The sequence below is a fragment of the Cyprinus carpio genome, chromosome A23 (assembly GCF_018340385.1).
Source record: "Cyprinus carpio isolate SPL01 chromosome A23, ASM1834038v1, whole genome shotgun sequence".
In the NCBI taxonomy this organism is placed as follows: domain Eukaryota; kingdom Metazoa; phylum Chordata; class Actinopteri; order Cypriniformes; family Cyprinidae; genus Cyprinus; species Cyprinus carpio.
The window spans coordinates 15,579,059-15,597,618 of record NC_056594.1 but is presented as its reverse complement, the minus strand read 5'-3'; the positions used below and the strand labels follow the sequence as shown (position 1 = coordinate 15,597,618).

The 18,560-nt window shown below is 39.0% G+C and overlaps 1 protein-coding gene across 11 annotated transcripts in view; it reads left to right on the top strand.

Annotated features, from left to right (window-relative positions):
- Positions 1-18,560, top strand: part of LOC109088860 (calmodulin-binding transcription activator 1-like) — a 342,437-nt gene that overhangs the window by 174,890 nt on the left and 148,987 nt on the right. The window contains exon 1 of one of the 11 annotated variants that reach the window (XM_042713386.1): positions 1,927-2,255. The exons of the other annotated variants lie outside the window; for them this stretch is intronic. Within the exon in view, the coding sequence (XP_042569320.1) occupies positions 2,239-2,255 (17 nt within the window). The 5' untranslated portion in view covers positions 1,927-2,238. Of the gene's footprint in view, positions 1-1,926; positions 2,256-18,560 lie in introns of those variants that run through there. 11 annotated transcript variants of the gene reach the window in all.

Here is an 18,560-nt window from a genome sequence, read left to right as displayed (position 1 = left end):
GGGAATCTGTGGGAAGAAAACTATCAGTAAGCTGTTCCAATTCATAAATGACAATATTATATATTCATGATTGAAAAGTTGCATCAAAAACATCTTTACCTTCTGAAATCTGGTCTGTCAGATATTTAAGTTTCAACCCATCAAACTTAAAGCGCGACCACAGCTGCATTGCTAGCTCACTGGATCAATAGCGCTCCTATTGTAGTCAGTATAGTTCACAGAAACTTTAACAGCGATGTAGCGTAATGTTTAAGCCCTGGTCACACATTTGTTTGGTGGGAGTGAAACTTCCATGGTGCTGCTGGTGCGTTGTTTGACTTGAGTGGAGATCCAGTGTGTTGGTAGAAGAGTTCTAAGCAGATGTTAGCTGTGATGTACATTTAAACAAAAAACGAAATAATTGTGAGACTACAGCAGTTTTCCTATTTGTAGAGTAATGTCCATAGAAATAGTGGAATAATTTGATAGGAATACAACCTAAATGTCATTCAGGAAGTTTTGCCTCAGGAAGGTTTCTCTCAGAACAAAACAGAACAAATTTGGCACAGTTTACCCAACATTGGGTTACACTGACCCAGTGCTGGGTAGATGTGTGAGGCAGTTCATCATTTGTATTGACAGTAAAAATTAGTTACAGCTGAGTTACAGAAAAACTACCCAAAACCTGGGTAAAATATTTAAAATATAACCCAACAAAATAATCAAGCAGGCTGGACCCAGCATTTTTTAGAGTGTATAAATCTAAATATTGCTGTTCTATCACTTTTTGGACTTAGTTGCACTTAATGTAAATTGCATATTCTTTAATTGAGATTTGTATGTTTTTGTGAAAACTAAAATCTGTGAAATGTTAAATATAAACACACATCTTAAATTTTTATATTATACACACACACAGTATAAGTGTAGCTTATCTGTAGTTTAACTACTTTAAATGACTTATAGCTTGGAAAACTGCAGTTTAAAAATATCTTCCCCATAAACAAATAAGTCAGTCAGTCAGACTGCTTGCATTACAATAATTGATTATTTAAAGGGGATTCTGAATATAGATTTAAATGGTTTTGGATATGGGTATCCATATGTGATGAAATATTAACTATTGATGAATAATTCTTGAAGAAAGACTTATATGTAAATTAGATTATGAGTCCTTTTTTTCCGAGTCGACAAATAACCTGGGTCACAACCTACTCAGGGAGGAATTGGAAAGAAAGAATGTGAGAATGTTTTCTCACAGTCCTTCATGCATGCATAAGTGTCCCAGACCTTGTGGTGGGAGGATTGCGTGCAGATTGGACACAGCAGGGCTGAGGAAGGGTGGCAGGGGACTGCTGGAGGCTCCATCATGAGGGCCTTTGTACAATTGTCTTAGGCAGGCTGTAAAATATTGTTGGGATTTTAAGATTTACCAGACATTTTCGACAGTGAAAACCATACAGGCTAGGTCATTTTGTCTTACGACACTTTAAATTAATGCAATAAATAAATAACAAAACTGCCCCCACATTGATGGATCCCGCTGTGGGAGAGTACCCATAAACCCATGCACTTGAATAATTCAATTATGTATGCTTGGGCAAAGCATGAGGATGTATGGGGATATGTAATTAGTTGTTATTTAGAATTAATAGATGTTTTAGTGTTATATTATTTAATGTTGTTTTGTTGTAAATAGTCTTTCGTTTGAAGTCACCATGATAGAGATTAGTATTCCCTCTGGTTGAAAACTTGGACCTTGTTCAATTTTAATTACTTCTCTCCTAACATGTGCAATCGTGTTATAAGGGTGGTAGTATTTTATGTTTAAGTACATTATTGTATTATGCCATGGGTCCCTATCAAATCACAAGTCTTATGTTTAATAAGGAACTAGTGCCACATGATAACTAGTGTAACATGATACTTAAGAAATTATTTGAATATGCTAATTAGGTTCTGAGTTATTATTGGTACTTATTAATAATGGTTATTATTACTATCAATGTTGAAAACAGTTTTTACTGCTTATTATTTGTATGGAAATTATGATACAGTTTTTTCTATCACTGTTTTCCACTGGGAGCCTGTGGCTTCATTCAAAGTGTTCATTGCACCACACTGCCCCCTCTCTGTCCCAGAATCCCCTTATCAGCATGGGCCAGGTTCCTGACTCCCTCTTCTCCTCCACACATCTGGAGCACAGCTGGAGGAGGGCATGGGTTGGGCTTCTACTGTCATCTCTAGCGCATCAACAGGATGCGAGGTGGAGGCAGGTGAGTCACGTATCTGGAATGGAGAAATAATTTCCCGTGCCGCAGATCAATGCAAGCCATTAAGCAGCTGTATGCCGTACTTTAGTAGGCGGAGGAAAACCAGCCTCTTGGCCCATATGCTTCTTGCAACTCCTATCTATCAGGGTGTCAGAGCTGCCATGCTGCACTCACTCTGAGCAGCAGGCAGGGGCCAGACGCAACAGGAGGTCCTTGTTTGAAAAGACGCCTGACTCTGCCAGAGATGGAGAGATGGATAGCGGAGCATGCAGAGGGACAGAGCAGATCTGTTTACCGAGAGCTGTCCAAATCTCCACAGTTAGTTTGTATTTTCTCTGCACTTTCCCTTGACTTCGCAGACTTGTTGACATTGAATGTTTGGGCCTCAGCAAGCCAATACTTAAACTAATTAGCTGGCTAATTAAGGCAATATTCCAATTCTGGGAGAATTTGGGTGACTTAAAATGTAAATCTCAGCCAAGTGGATAGATAGCTCGGAGATTGGCCATAAGTGAAGTTAACTGCAGGGCTGTGCTTGCCGTTTTCCCTCCAGTGGTTAATTGATTTAGCATAACAAAGCATGAACTGACATTTATTCATCACTGTGGCATTTGAGAATGCTTAAAATGTCCTTCCTCCATGTTAATGTTGACACAAAATGGATGTGGTATATGTGTGTGTTCGCTGTAGGCAGTAAGGCTTTTTTTTCTTCTTCTTTTTTTTTGAGGCATTGAATACCTTTCCTCTAGAAGTCCCTGGCTTCTCATAGATAATTTGACACTTTGTAAAGGTCTGATGACCAAAATGTTCCCAGCTGCACATTATAATTTAGTGACTAAAAGTAGCAAAGCCTTTCCCTCCATTTGCAGGGCTCTATAAGCATTGATCTATTAAGTTTATGTTGTGCGCTTTCAAGAGGCTCGCTCTGAAATCAAGTTGGCTGGGAAGAGACGAGCATTAGTAATCCATACTCTCTAAATGAGACTCCATTAGCATAGCACTTCTGTTTGCACCTGAAATGATTGGTTTGCAAGGCTGCACTAGCCATGGGGAACCTTGAGAGTCTCTTTCTTATGGCTGTTTTATAAAAAATGCAATAAAACCCCCAGGCAGAGAATTCCCAATGTGGCCAGGATCTGTCACTACGACCCACTAGTCTTCAACATCTGAGAATTGATTCAGAGAGGATGCAAGTGTTTATTTTCCCAAGTTTTAAGATGGATTGTACACACTCAACAGTACAGCAACTGTATATTTTTTTTTCAGTGAAATAGATTTTCAGTATCAAACACTTAATCTGCCTCTGTGATGCTTGCTTATACTTGCCACTGGTGACCCTTACCCTAAGTATTAAACGCTGACATATGATCAACATAAAATCATATGACTTATTTAGGATACACATACTATTCATTTTCTATCTGACCTCAGTTTCATCAATTTGACCCTTTGCTAAGCTCCGTCTTAAATCATTTCTTCTGTCATCATTTACACACCCTCAACCTATTTCAAACCTCTATGAGATTCCTTCTTCTGTTGAACACAAAAGAAGATATTTTGAAGAATATTGGTGGTAGCTATTGACTTTAATAGTATGGGGGGGAAATACTATTGAAGTCAGTGGCAACCAGCAAATTCATACAGGTTTGAAACAACATGAGGGTCAGTGAGTAAATTATACCAAAATTGTCATTTTTGGGTGGACTATCCCTTTAAGTTACTGACCAATCCTACTTCAGTGATTAGAAAAGTTTTTGTTCTTTTCTAATGTAAGTCTTTTGTGGATTTGTGAGTTTGGATAGTTTTAAACACAATTTTGCAGAAATTATACATAAATATGCTACATTGTGGTTGTCAGGTGACTTATAAGAGACAAAAGGTACCTAGAGAGGATTGTTCCATATATCCTTTTTTTTTTTTTTAAGAAAAACGATAGATAAAATCCTTTGTACTGTCAAAATGCATACCAGCTCACATCAGAATAAAATTCAATCATTTAACACTTAATGGGTACATTTTACTAAAAGTCACACTGTTCACAGAAATCTCATTCTCCAGTTCATTCATATGGGACATTCTCTGAAGGTTGTCTGAGTTTGCAACAGAAACCGAAGTGAGGCGGAACTCAGCATAAATGAAACAAATTGTGTTTTTTTTGTTGTTGTTTTTTTTTTTTTTAGATCTGATCTGTAATACTTCAATCATTCATTACATAATGAATGTCACACAGTTTGCTATATGAGGGATGAGAGCAAATATGAATGTGTTCACTTTATACAATAATGTGTGTACTTTATTTGGCATTTACAAAGTCCTTTGAATTGAGCACCTTAGTAACTGCTTATAAACACTCCGTCAACCACTTATAATACCCTAGCATCAAGAATATGAGTTTAGCATAAGCAAGCATTTCTTACTCTACAAATTAAGTTAAGCTTGCAACTCTATGTATAGTACATACCAGACATTTTGGATCTCTCTTTGTATGACAAAGTGATAGAGAATAGGCAAAACCTGGCTGCTCTATATCTCCATTCATTCCCTCTCTGCAATTTAATAGTCGGCTCCATGTAGTATGGAAGCCATTGGCTCGGCAGATGTTAAACTTTATGTCACTTGAAAATGGTTTTCAAGTGCATTCAAGACTGAGATCATCTAGCTGTAAAATGATTTGTTTTATGGTGCCGTTATCAGTGCAGTATTTTTTAAAAATGCAGTTTACTACACACTCACAGAACATAAGAAATTGTGACGAAAGGGATAAGGCACTGACTTTCATTGTGTCCTTCATAATAGTCAGATTTTTAATGTCTCCAAAATGTATTAGTGATACACTCTTTAAAAATCTGAATCTATGAATAAATAAATATGTGAAAAATAAAATCCATGACATCAAAGTGAAAGAAAAGGGAATGGTGGATAGCTAGAGGAGGAGAACAAGCCAGGCACAGGGGCATTTCATTGTGGTGGTCTGAATGTGACTAGTGTGTTCTGTTATGTTGTTTCATCCTTCTCACAGTACGGCCCTCTGCCAGCATTGATACTTTGTGTCTGGCAGCGGTCCCTCATCCCCCCTGGCTCTTGTATTCAAGGACCGAAGTCACCAGCAAGGAAGAGAGAGAAAGTGAGCAAGTGTGTGTTTTATTCCTTATGTCCTTATTTTGGGTCACAAGGGAGGGGCTCTCTCAGCTACTCAGCATAGACTGGCTGGAGTCTATTGATCAGGCTGGGAGTTCTGCCAACTTAGAGAGAAAGAGAGAGTGAGTAAAAGATAGAGAGCAAAAAAAAAAAACAGATAGAGAAATAGGGCAGAAGAGAAAAGAAAAGAAAAAGGGGAAAAAGCAACAGAAAAGTAAGGGAGAATAAAGCCGACCTGGCTTTTTTGTCCTGCCAGCAGAGGAGAGCTTAGATGAGTTTGTTTAATTCATCACTGTCTCATATTCCCTTGGACACCACTGGGACTGAGCTGTTCCTGGGCAGGGATGCTGTCCCATCCCAGAATGCTTTTGTGGGCCTTACCATTTATGGGGGACTCAAATCAAACTCAGTAGAAAGTTTGAGTTCTAGAGCAGTATTGTAGATGTTTCAGCTTCTTCATCAGATCTCAAAACGCATCTATAGATAAAGATACATGACCTTCTGAGGTCAAAAGAGCTGACCTTTATTCATAAAGATGATTCATAATGTCTCCCGCAACACCTTGGGTCTTAAAATTAGAAGGTATGATGCAGGTTTCAGGTTGCTGGAAGCCACTGCAAAGAGGCTGAAAAATGATGAGATGTATGAAAAAGATGAAAGAGATTTACTTCCTCAGGGAGAGAAAAGCAGTGTTGAGAGTGCTCCTCAGGACCAAAGCACAGCTCAGACTATAAAACATAAAAACCTATAAGCTGTCTTCTGCCACATACTACATGGAAAGAGAGGTGGGTGTGTATGGAACTGAGCAGAGGGGCTTGAACCTTGAACCCTGATTGATGAGGTCCAGTGGCTTCACATGCAGCCATGATATGATGCAGTGAGCGTATTTCATATCCTGTATGCTTAGTTTGAAAATTAATTATTAATCAGCAAAAAGGAAAGCATATCTGCTTGATAATAGGGTGATATTTATCTGTAATCTCAAACAGTTGTAAAGGGGGAATATGCTGGGGGAAACAATCAGCGGATACAAAATGTTATAAATTGCTGTGGTTTTGGTCTATACGCTTCAGTTTAATCTGCTTGGGATGATGAATTATTTCGGTTATGAATCCAAGGCGAAGCTAAACATAGCATTTGTACGAGGACTGTTGGAACATTTGCAGCAGACTGCCATGCTGAAGCTATTATTCAATGAATTAAAAACTAATTAGTTTCTGCTTCTGTGGTTTATTTGAAGAGTTATGCTCAGGTGTTATAAAAATGTATCGCGCTGTAGATTAGGAGAAGGAAAGATTTCAAAGATGAATTTTGACCCTGGATTTTCCGTCATCTGGATCTTGTGAACGCCACAAGCTTGATGACCAGAAGAGGCAGTTATTTGTAGAGAAGGTTGATGATATTATTATTTTCATCTTTCTTGAGAGGTATTCAGTGTCACACCATATCCACTTCTTTTCTGCCAGTGGCAAATAATAATTTAGTACAGAACACTATTTTAACATTTCTTTAAGTGCGGTTAAACAAAGGGTGATTATGAGAACTTTTGCCCCATGCTGACCTTTCAATCACACTTCCGTTAGCATTTTATTTATAATCAGTGCTAATCAAACAGAAGAAAGCACTCAGATGCTTGACAGGCCAAATCTACTGCTTTTCTATATCAACAGCAGTTGTCTTTTATAGCACTAAAAGTTCTTCTTATAAATTTAATAATAATACAAGATTATTGATAAGACAGGGGGAAATCCAAGTGCATTTCATGCCTTTAAGAATCTATTAAAACAAAATTTGATTTAATTTCTAAAACAGCACCTACTGTATACTTTAATAAAATAGTAGCAGTATATAATTTGATATAAATTAACGTAGAGAGTGGGATTCTGAATGTAGTCAGAATACACAACTGCTTTTGAAAGGCCAAATGCTGTTGAATGGAAAATGGTATAAGTGACACCGAGATGGTTGTATCACTACATTCACTTCAGATTTAAAATTTGATTTTCAGTCAGGTTAATGCATGTTAAATGATGAAACTGGTATCTTAATGAGCAGATTTGTTTTTTAATTTGGTATATTACATGCACTCAAAACATCACTAACAATGTATATATCTATATAGTAGTCTGTGAATTTGTTCAATAATTTTACAATAATATTACTTTTAAAATGAAAAAATGAAATAAGTCTTCAGAGTTTGGGAAGGAGTCAGGGGGCATGATTATAAAAATATGTTATTTATTTATTTACTTTTTGAATGAAAGTACTTGAAATGCAGTGAATTTGGGGGAGAGTCTAAATAGGGTAGTATAATATATATATATATATATATATATATATATATATATATATATATATATATTAAATTTCAATAAAGCTTTAATGCAAGTACAAAATGAAAACTTATTTTCATTAACACTGTTACCCTCTGGTTGTGGGGTAGGTTGTATTGGTAGTATTTGTACTCGACATACATTTACAAAGTTATGGGATATGTTCTAGATTTCAAAACAACTGTAATTTGTAAAGATGGGAGAATCATTTCAAAGTTGTAGAGAAGTAGTTACAGATGTTAATACAAAAAAAGTGTTACAACCATCCTTTCTCCCATGTGGAGTGTGTAGTTACAGTATTTATCAGCAGGTGCACACACGGTCGTTGTAACCAGCCAAAACTTGACCCCTTGGCTGAACTTCTTAGCATGTGCTTATGGGACCAGCTAGAGCAGGGCTGGGCGACTTTAGTCCTGGAGGGCCACTGTCCTGCAGAGTTTAGCTTCAACCCTAATCAAACATTGATTAGCTGGTTCAGATGTGTTTGATTAGGGTTGGAGTATAACTCTGCAGGACAGTGGCCCTCCAGAACCGAAGTTGCCCAGCCCTGAGCTAGAGACAGACATTCAGAGAAATCATACATTAAACAGGTCTCGATCTGCCAACCTCAGCCTGCATTTGAGTGTGACGGATGATTTTGAGCTCTGCGATTTAAGTGATTGTTGGGATGAATGTAGGTGTGCTCTGATAACATTAGTGCCATCAGTGAGCCCCCACCTTTCCTGACAGGCTTTCCTCCACAGTGTCCTGAGTCTCTGTGCAGCCTTTTTTGTCACTTGTACGTGACTGGTTCAAACAAGTCCCTGGCTTAACGCATCAGGTTTACCTAATAGAACCAGACTTCCTTTCTTTCCCACATCATTGTGAAAGTGAAAAAGTGAAAGTCGTGACATTTGTCAAGTATGGTAACCCATACTCGAAATTGGTGCTCTGCATTTAACCCATCCAAGTGCACACACACAGCAGTGAGAAGTGAACACACCGTGAAACACACACCCGGAGCAGTGGGCAGCTATATATCCAGCACCCGGGGGTTCAGTGCCTTGCTCAAGGGCACTTCAGCCATGGGTATTGAGGGTGGAAGAGAGCGCTGTTCATTCACTCCCTTCCACCTACAACTCCTGCCAGCACCGAGACTCGAACCTGCGACCTTCTGGTTACAAGTCCAAATCTCTAACCGTTAGGCCACAGCTGCCCCCAAAATTGTGCATTGTGCCAAAGCATGCCAGTCAGCCGTTGCGCTTTTGTGGTCGGGCAGCGTGGAGAATATTTGTTCTGTCCGCCAGAATGAAGGGTCAGCGGAGGAGGGAGAGCAGAGAAAATTGGAAACACAGGCGCAATCACAATGACAGCAAACGAGGGACACTAGAGAGAGACGGGAGTCCAGAAAATAGAAAGAGGGACAACGATGCGAGGTGAAAGGGTAGAGGCTGACAGATACCGGAGAAGGAGGAAGGGTAGGAAAGCGACAGAGGGAGGATAAAATATGGAGAAAGGATGAGGACAATGAGGCAAATCAGTCTCAGCTGAGGGCGCAGGCAATTAGAATAAAATGAGCTGGACCTTGGCAGAGGCCAAGCCAGGCAGGGGCTGATGGGTGAGAGAGAGACAGGATGAGAGCAAATATCCTGGTGATTAAAACTGAATGATTAGCCCAGTCCGTATGCACCATGAGCGCAGTGACGGAGGTCAGCTGCACCCTAAAGGGACAAAGTGTGTCTGACAGTAATGAGATCAGGCCTACTCAACTCCCCATTGGAGCTCCAATGGCTTTAATGGCCAACTTTGTCTCTGCACCTCACCGTTACTCCATATGTGTCATGTTTCCTTTTAATTCCTTTTCATCCTGGCACTTATCAAAACATCTTACGCTTTGACACAGGAGGGACAGTTATACTGTTTTACCACTGTCAAAACTCTCTTCTGACAATACAGGAAGAGCCAGGGTGAAAGAGAACTATTTAGGTTTAAGTTTCATCAATTCCATTCAAGTTTCATTCCCTCAGTTCATACATTAAAAACTGTATTTGGTCATGCTGCTGAAAAATGTTGATTATTTAGCAGCGTTTTTACTAACAGTTAGATGATCTCCAATACTGTAGAGCAAAGAAACTAAAAGTGTGATGTCACAATATTCTTCCCTCACTAAAACAACAACTGAATACACTGCAGACAATAAGTACAGCAGCTAAACTCATGCAAATCGGTCATTAATATTGCAGACAGGAAGGACGCTGAAACAATTCACAGTGGACAGGAAAATAACAGCAGACCACCACAAAGAACATGGCTGGCCTCTGGAGAGGACCCCTCATCGGCCCCGTGTGAGGAATGTTTTGAGTGAAAGTTGCTGATGTGGTGTTGTGCTTTCCTTTGTGGAGGGTCTGAGGGCCGCGGGTGGTCATTAGTGGCAAAACACTATGCTAACTCGAACAGGCCGATCACTTTTGGATCACTGCTGCTCTGGGGACTCAGATGGAAAATGGAGCAACATGGGGAGGACTGAGTGCAGCCTGCTATTCAAGCAGTCCGGAGGGGACAGCTCAATCCCAAAGGCCCTGCACTTGAGTCTCCATTTCTCTCTTTATCACTTTGCTTTCATTCTGTTCCTCTGGACAAAGATGGGCCACCTGTAGAGTCCTCAGGGCAATGAGCATTTCTATGTAATCAGCTAGTAGCTCAGTATCACTATAATCATTCACTAAAATTGCTTTTGTACATATGATGTATAAGGCAAGCATCGCTATTACTATTTGTTCTTAGGGTTTGGGGGTTTTAAAATCACAAGCAAAGTCCATAGAAAACATAAGCAAAATCCCATAGATGTTTGTCAAACTTTGCTTTTCTAGTTAAAACTTACAATTATATGAATCAGGAAATTAATTGTAATTTAAAATAAAAAGTATTTATGTATTTATTTATTTATTACTTTGGTAAACACCTAGCAACTACTCAGAGCAATCTTGTAACCATAAAGCAATGTGATAGACAACATTCAGAACACTTCAGTAACAAAATAAACTAATACCCTGGCAAACTCCCACAACCCTCTTTGCATTGTGATGATTAGGTTTTACACAAAAAGGGTGTTCACAAATTCATAAAAAAATGTAGAAATCTGGTTTTGCGTGATATTCACCCTTGGTACTGAAAACATAGATACTGGTAGTTTCGGCAGTTCAACATGAGCTCTGAATTCTAAGGTCCTTGGAGAAGCCTGGTCGTATTCTCAGAGAAGACAGAGAAACCACTCTCTCAAGGGTTAACTTCTCACTTGTCAGATCTCTGAAAGAGCTTTGCTAAAGTTGAGCTTCTTGGGCACTGGAGCAGTTAATCAGCTTCTCCCTGTAACGTCTTTGCTGCATGGGTAAAGATATCATCATTCCTTTTAGAAAGAGCCAGCCAGGCTAACACTGTTTCACACAGATTCAACAGGCAATCGTACAGAACAGTGGGAAGAAAAGAGGATGGTAGCCTAAAGCTGTGGTTTTCCAAATTTGTTCGCTTCAAGACCCAAATTTTAACATAATCTGACTAAACAAAGTACCAGAATTATTTGTTGTACAAAATTATACAACAATTTTACAGCATTTGATAAAATTTTACAACAACTGTACAAACATTGAAATGTGTTGAAATTACTCTGGTAGGCCCAACAATATGCAAAATTAATTAACCAGGTAGGAAAAATTGAATGTTTTGGTTTTCAAATGTCTCCCATTTCAAGGTCATGACACCCCCCCCCAGAACCTCTAGTCTAGGGCTCTAGCCAATCATTCCCTCCAAAGCCAGAAGCAGAAGTCGAACCTAAGCCCAGCTTGATTGATTACAGAAACACTGTGTTGTAGGGATCAGCATGAAGCAGTGCCAGGGATAAATTAGTGAAGGTCAATATTTGAATGTTTGACTTGTTTATACATAGTGATTTAGCAGATTAAGACAAAAACATTGCACATTTTCCTTAATATGTGTGATGAAGTGCTTTCTGCTCCAATCTCTCTCCGTCTGGCTACCACTTTCTTTTCTCTTCCTTCCCTCTGTTTTGTTCAGGAGGATGGTATGTGTCTCTCTCCATAGGCTGTAGGGATTTTATTTATTTATTCATTCATTTTTCAGCCTGAAACTAAACAACATATAAATACATTTATTTAAAAAATAATATCATCTTTCCTTACCGTAAATGCTGATCAGTGTTGTTGGCACATACCTTAATAATAATGAATAATGAAAAAAAAAATGTTAAAATGAAACATTGTCTTATTATGTGGATGAATTATGGATTCATTTACCGTGTTAAACACTGAACACTTAAACACTGAAATTGTGCTTGACTTTTGCAACACAGGAGGTACAGTAGGGAAAAAAACGTCAAAATATGACTTGTGACAAGTTCATTTAGTTTAATTTTATTATTGAAGCTTGTAACTTTTATCATTGTTCAATTAAACAGTGAAACATTGTTTTCTTCAAAGACAAAGCTTAAATTTTTTTAACTATTCAACAATTCTCTAATATAAAGCTGAAAGAAAATACTGTTAATGTTTTTTTTTTTCCTCCACAGTGGTTTTTCAATAGGAACGCTTAATACAATGTTTTATCCATTATTCGCTAGTTTAATGTGCCAACATTGAATCCTTTTTTTACATTATTCATCAGCTTTATGTGCCAACGATGCTGATTAGCATTCATAGAAAGACTAACGGATTATAAAGTTGGAGGGGTGGTGTTTCTTGTTTAAAAAATAGGGGGCTGACTAGGAAAAAAATAATTTACAAAAACTCGATAGACTGTAAATTGCAGGCACAGAATCCAAAAGAGGGTGTGAACAGGTCAAAGTTGCCCACAATGAGACAGAGAGGTCAAGATGGCAGCAGTACATGTGGTTTGTGTACATGAGCCAGAAGGGCATGAGATGAAGAAATAGAGGGGGGAAAGCAATCAAGTTTGACTGCAGTAAAGTTTGCTCAGTTTTTATTGAAAGTAGAAAAATAGCTACACCAGACACCTGCAGAGATGTTTCTGACGGCTGGCCGCAGACAAACCTCCTACCACAGTGTGTATGCTCAGACCGCTCCATCAAACCTTAGCTCCTACCTTATGAGTGACTCATCATTACTGTGTGCTAAAGAGTTCAAGGCACTGTGGGGACAAGGCTGCTGCCAACCAGCGCGATGCGAGTCCTGCTGCTCCTCGCTCTACTGGGCGTCAGGTGGAGGACAGGCGGTCGGGCTGCTGTAGTAGTTGACAGTGGCGGTCAGCGAGCCCTGGGGGAGAAGACGTCCTGCGGGGGGCAGATGGGGGTTTTATGGCTCTCCATCAGGACAGGTGGGCCGCTGTCACCCCGTCCCAGCAAGCAGGTGGCCTCTTCCCCCCTGGAGGTCACCTTCACACACAGCGGTGCAAAACCTCCTTGCAATACCACTAACAACGCTTACAAACACACCGTTATTATGACTAGGAGTCCCAGGGGCCTTTTGTGACTAAACACTGAATGTTAATTAATTCATAAGTCGTTCCAAACCGGTATGAATTTAAAGAATGTTGGTAACCAAACAGTTTTGGTTCCAAATGTCTTCCATTGTATGGTCAAGGATATAATAGGAACAGAAATTCCCTTTAATGCTGTGTTCTGCCCCTCACAGCCATCCAGGTCCATTACCAGTTCTCATTGTTACCCAGAATATAAACCTGATTCCAAAAAAGTTGGAACACTGTACAAATTGTGAATAAAAACAGAATGCAATGATGTGGAAGTTTCAAATTTCAATATTTTATTCAGAATACAACATAGATGACATATCAAATGTTTAAGCTGAGAAAATGTATCATTTTAAAGGGAAAAATAAGTTGATTTTAAATTTCATGGCATGAACACATCTCAAAAAAATTTGGGACAAGGCCATAAATTTCATGGCATGAACACATCTCACTTCTTTTATAACAGTCTGCAAACATCTGGGGACTGAGGAGACAAGTTGCTCAAGTTTAGGAATATGAATGTTTGTCCCATTCTTGTCTAATACAGGCTTCTAGTTGCTCAACTGCCTTAGGACTTCTTTGTCGCATCTTCCTCTTTATGATGCACCAAATGCTTTCTATGGGTGAAAGATCTGGACTGCAGGCTGGCAATTTCAGTACCCAGATGTTGTAATTGATACAGTATGTGGTCTGGCATTGTCATGTTGGAAAATGCAAGGTCTTCCCTGAAAGAGATGACGTCTGAATGGGAGCATATGTTGTTCTAGAACTTGGATATACCTTTCAGCATTGATGGTGCCTTTCCAGATGTGTAAGCTGCTCATGCCACACCCACTCATGCAACCCCATACCATCAGAGATGCAGGCTTCTGAACTGAGCGCTGATAACAACTTGGGTTGTCCTTGTCCTCTTTAGTCCTGATGACATGGCGTCCCAGTTTTCCAAAAAGAACTTCAAATTTTGATTCGTCTGACCACAGAACAGTTTTCCACTTTGCCACAATCCATTTTAAATGAGCCTTGGCCCAGAGAAAACACCTGCACTTCTGGATCATGTTTAGATATGACTTCTTTTTTGACCTATAGAGTTTTAGCCAGCAACTGCGAATGGCACGGTGGATTGTGTTCACCGACAATGTTTTCTGGAAGAATTCCTGAGCCCATATTTTGATTTCCATTACAGTAGCATTCCTGTATGTGATGCAGTGCCATCTAAGGGCCCGAAGATCACGGGCATCCAGTATGGTTTTCTGGCCTTGACCCTTACACACAGAGATTGTTCCAGATTCTCTGAATCTTTGGATGATATTATGCACTGTAGATGATGATAACTTCAAACCCTTTGCAATTTTTTCTCTGAGAAACTCCTTTCTGATATTGCTCCACTATTTTTCGCCACAGCATTGGGGGAATTGGCGATCCTCTGCCCATCTTGACTTCTGAGAGACACTGCCACTCGGAGAGGCTCTTTTTATACCCAATCATGTTGCCAATTGACCTAATAAGTTGCAAATTGGTCCTCCAGCTGTTCCTTATATGTACATTTAACTTTTTCAGCCTCTTGTTGCTACCTGTCCCAACTTTTTGGAATGTGTAGCTCTCATGAAATCCGAAATGAGCCAATATTTGGAATGACATTTCAAAATATCTCACTTTCAACATTTGCTATGTTATCTATATTCTATTGTGAATAAAATATAAGTTTATGAGATTTGTAAATTATTCCATTCCTTTTTTACTCACAATTTGTACAGTGTCCCAAAATTTTTTGGAATCGGGTTTGTATATCCATTGATCATCTCTGTCATCCCTGATCACACTGTTGCTTGCTCCTGTGACCAGTAAAGCCTAATTAAAATAAAGTTCTGTCAGTAAACCAGGAACAGTTGTATAATTACAGTGTGCGTGAGGACATCATAAGCAGGCAATGTCACAGCCCTAACGAAGGAAATAAATTGACAACCAGACAAAAGCGTTGCTTTACAATGCCCCTCTCCTCTGACACACAAAGGCAGTCGTAAAATGCAGCCAGGGGAAAGTTTAATGACAGTCTTAAAGTGTCTGGCCCCTTTTGTTACTTTCACTGCCTTTCCCTCTACATGACAATGGAAACAGCATTCTCTTTGCTCTCTACTCAATCTCTTTAGTTGACTTTTGCTTCTCTCGATCTCCCATTCTTGTCTGTTCTCCCTCTGGAGACAAGTGAGTGACAGGTTTCCCCCTTAAACTGTGCATTGCACTACTGACAGACATACACACATCTCTTGCACTAAACTAATTTGTGGTGGGTGTGAGAATTGGCATTCCCACAATGCCTCTGCGTAGACGCTTGATGGCGTGTGGAGCACAAGGCTAAATGTCAAGGAAGGATGTTTAGTTCCACAGCCCATGATTTCATCCAGGCAATTTCCATCATTCAGCTGTTCAGTTTTCAGGGCTGAGTCTTCAGCCCAGGCTAGAGGAAGGCAACCTTTCTCACTCCCAGGCCAGAGGTGAAGATGCCAAGACCAAAGGCTGTATAAGGCCGTCCAACTGCTGAGCTGGTGCTTCTGACACAGGGCACATCTTTGTTTCTCAATCACATATGCTGGCTTTCTTCTCCAGCTTACATGTTGTTTTATTTAAGGGATAGTTCACCCAAAATGAAATATATTTCTCTATTTACTCACCCTGTTCCAAACCTGTAGAATAAAACTTGTATGCTGCAAGTCAGGAAGCCTATGGTAGCTTTGTGTGGAAAAACTTCAAAAAATTCAGTGATAATCTTTCCTTTCAGTAGAAGCGTTAGTTTCATTGTTAGATAATGCTGTGACTGAATCATTGAATCATTCAGACATTTTTTAAGACTTGAAACACTGCACAAAGCATACGGACCACTTTTATGACACTGTATGATTTGTTGCTTTTGAAGCTTAAAGGCTCCAAACCCCATTAATTATGCAGTAATTGCATGCAAAAGAGCCACTGGTACTATACATTATTCAAACTTTTGTGAAGTTGAGTAAATGACTTTTAGTTTTTGGGTGAACTATCACTTTAACAAGCTGGAGGAGGCATCTCTGTGCAGCTCCAGTAGGGAGCCCACCGCCTGTGTGTTTCTCCTCCACCAAGGAGAGCTACGATTTAAAGTTGAGGGCTTCTCAGTGGGCCTGTTAAAATGTACCTGTGTGGAGGGTCCGTACTAGTGGGCCTGTTAAAATGTACTTCTCCGTACTAGATGGTTGAGATAGGAGAACATTGTTTGGGGTTGATGAGGTTTTGAATGTTTTATGTTTTGTTTCAATATTGTTGTTTTTTTAAGGGTACAGAGGAGCAATGAGTGGTTGATATTTCTGTATTTGTTTCCCTCTCTTTCTATCATTTTGTGAATGCAGTGAATGCAATTAGTGACAAAATATAGGATATTTTTCCACAAAATAACGGATGATTTTTCATCATGGCAAAGCACACAATATGATGAAAATACTATCATGGGGGACTCGAGTCACATAACTTGACTTAGTGAATGCAGTGAATGCAATTAGTGACAAAATATAGGATATTTTTCCACAAAATAACGGTTGTTGACTTGACTTTGACTTGATATTCATGACTTGAGACTTGACTCGGACTTGAGTTAAATAACTCTAAATAACTTTTCTTTTGTTTACTAAATATCTGTTTGTTTTTGAACGCACCGCAACCTAACCAAGTGACGCAGCAGGCAAGCAGAGAGAGCTAACGTAAAAGCATGTACACAGTGTTGCCAACTAAGCAACTTTTTTTCTCAAAAAAACACCTAGAGACAAATCTAGCGAGTGCAAGGTATTTCTTTCCCAGCGCGCACACACACCTCTCTCTCTGCGTCTGATTTGTTCAGCAAGTGGCTGAGAGGAGCAGCGCTTTTTTACAAGATATCCGGTCGCTTCGAACTCTTTTTTTTACATGCAAATATAGCCGAAATCACAGCACAGCCATTTTCTTTATCTTATGTGTATTTGATTTCATTAGATGACGTCGTGATTATGAATCAGGATTTTTGTGCAGATTAAGGGAGAGCTGGTATGTAGTCTTTATTGGCCGCTTTTTAGTCACTGTTTCATATTCATCCAGTTGTCTTTTTTTGCTTATGTCAGCTTTATTTTTTATTGTATTTTATTTTATTTTTTGCAATAGCTCTTAGTATTTGCATGTGTACAGTGTCTAAAATTGGTCTTTAGTGTTAGACTTTGAGTGAAAAGCCTATGGATAGTTTTTGGGGATGCAAATAAATATATTGTATACACACACACACACACACACACACACACACACACACACACACACACACACACACAGAGACGAAAAAAATATATATATATGTACAGACTTGTGAACCCAACCATGCATACACAAACAAATAAAACAAAAAAAACAAACAAACAACAACAAAAACAAAAACCTCAAAATTGCAAGCACAACCATGCACATGCAAACAAACCAACCATGTTTACATAATCAAATAAAACATACACACACATTCACTCACAAATATTAATAAATCACACTCACCTAAATCACCTATCTCTCTCTCTCTCTCTCTCACTCTCACTCACTCACACTTGGACCAATTTTAGTTACATTTTAGGCTATATAGTTTAAATTTGTATTTATTTTTAGATTTTTATTGTATTAACAACAGTGGACAAAATGCATATTGCAATTTTTTTTGTTGCAAATAAAATTTCCGTAGGCCATAACAATTGTACTTTTAACTTATTTTAATATATGAAGTCAGTTAAATCATCAAACATTTGTATGACTTGGCAGTGACTTGCTTGACCCAAGCTATGACTTGACTTGAATTGCTTGACATAAGCAGTGACTTGACTTGACTTGCTTGATTCTCACAAAAATTGACTTGGACTTGCTTGAGACTTGGAGGTTAAAGGGATACTCCATCCCAAAACGAACATTTTGTCATTATTCACTTACCCCCATGTCGTTCCAAACCCGTAAAAGCTTTGTTCATCTTCGGAGCACAATTTAAGATATTTTGGGTGAAAACCGGTAGGCTTGAGACCGTGCCATAGACTGCCCAATAAATAACACTGTCAAGGTCCAGGAAAGTGTGAAAAGCATCGTCAGAATAGTCCATCTGCCATCAGTGATTCAACCGTAATGTTATAAAGTGACAAGAATACTTTTTGTACACAAAGAAAACAAAAATAACAACTTAATTCAACGATTATTCTCCTCTGTGTCTCTCCAAATCAGCGTAGCGCCACAGAAGAGCGTAAGCCGCCTGCGTACTGATCAGATTTGTCAAAATGGCGCTATGCTGATTTGGAGAGACACAGAGAGAGGAATTGTTGAATAAAGTCATTATTTTTGTTTTCTT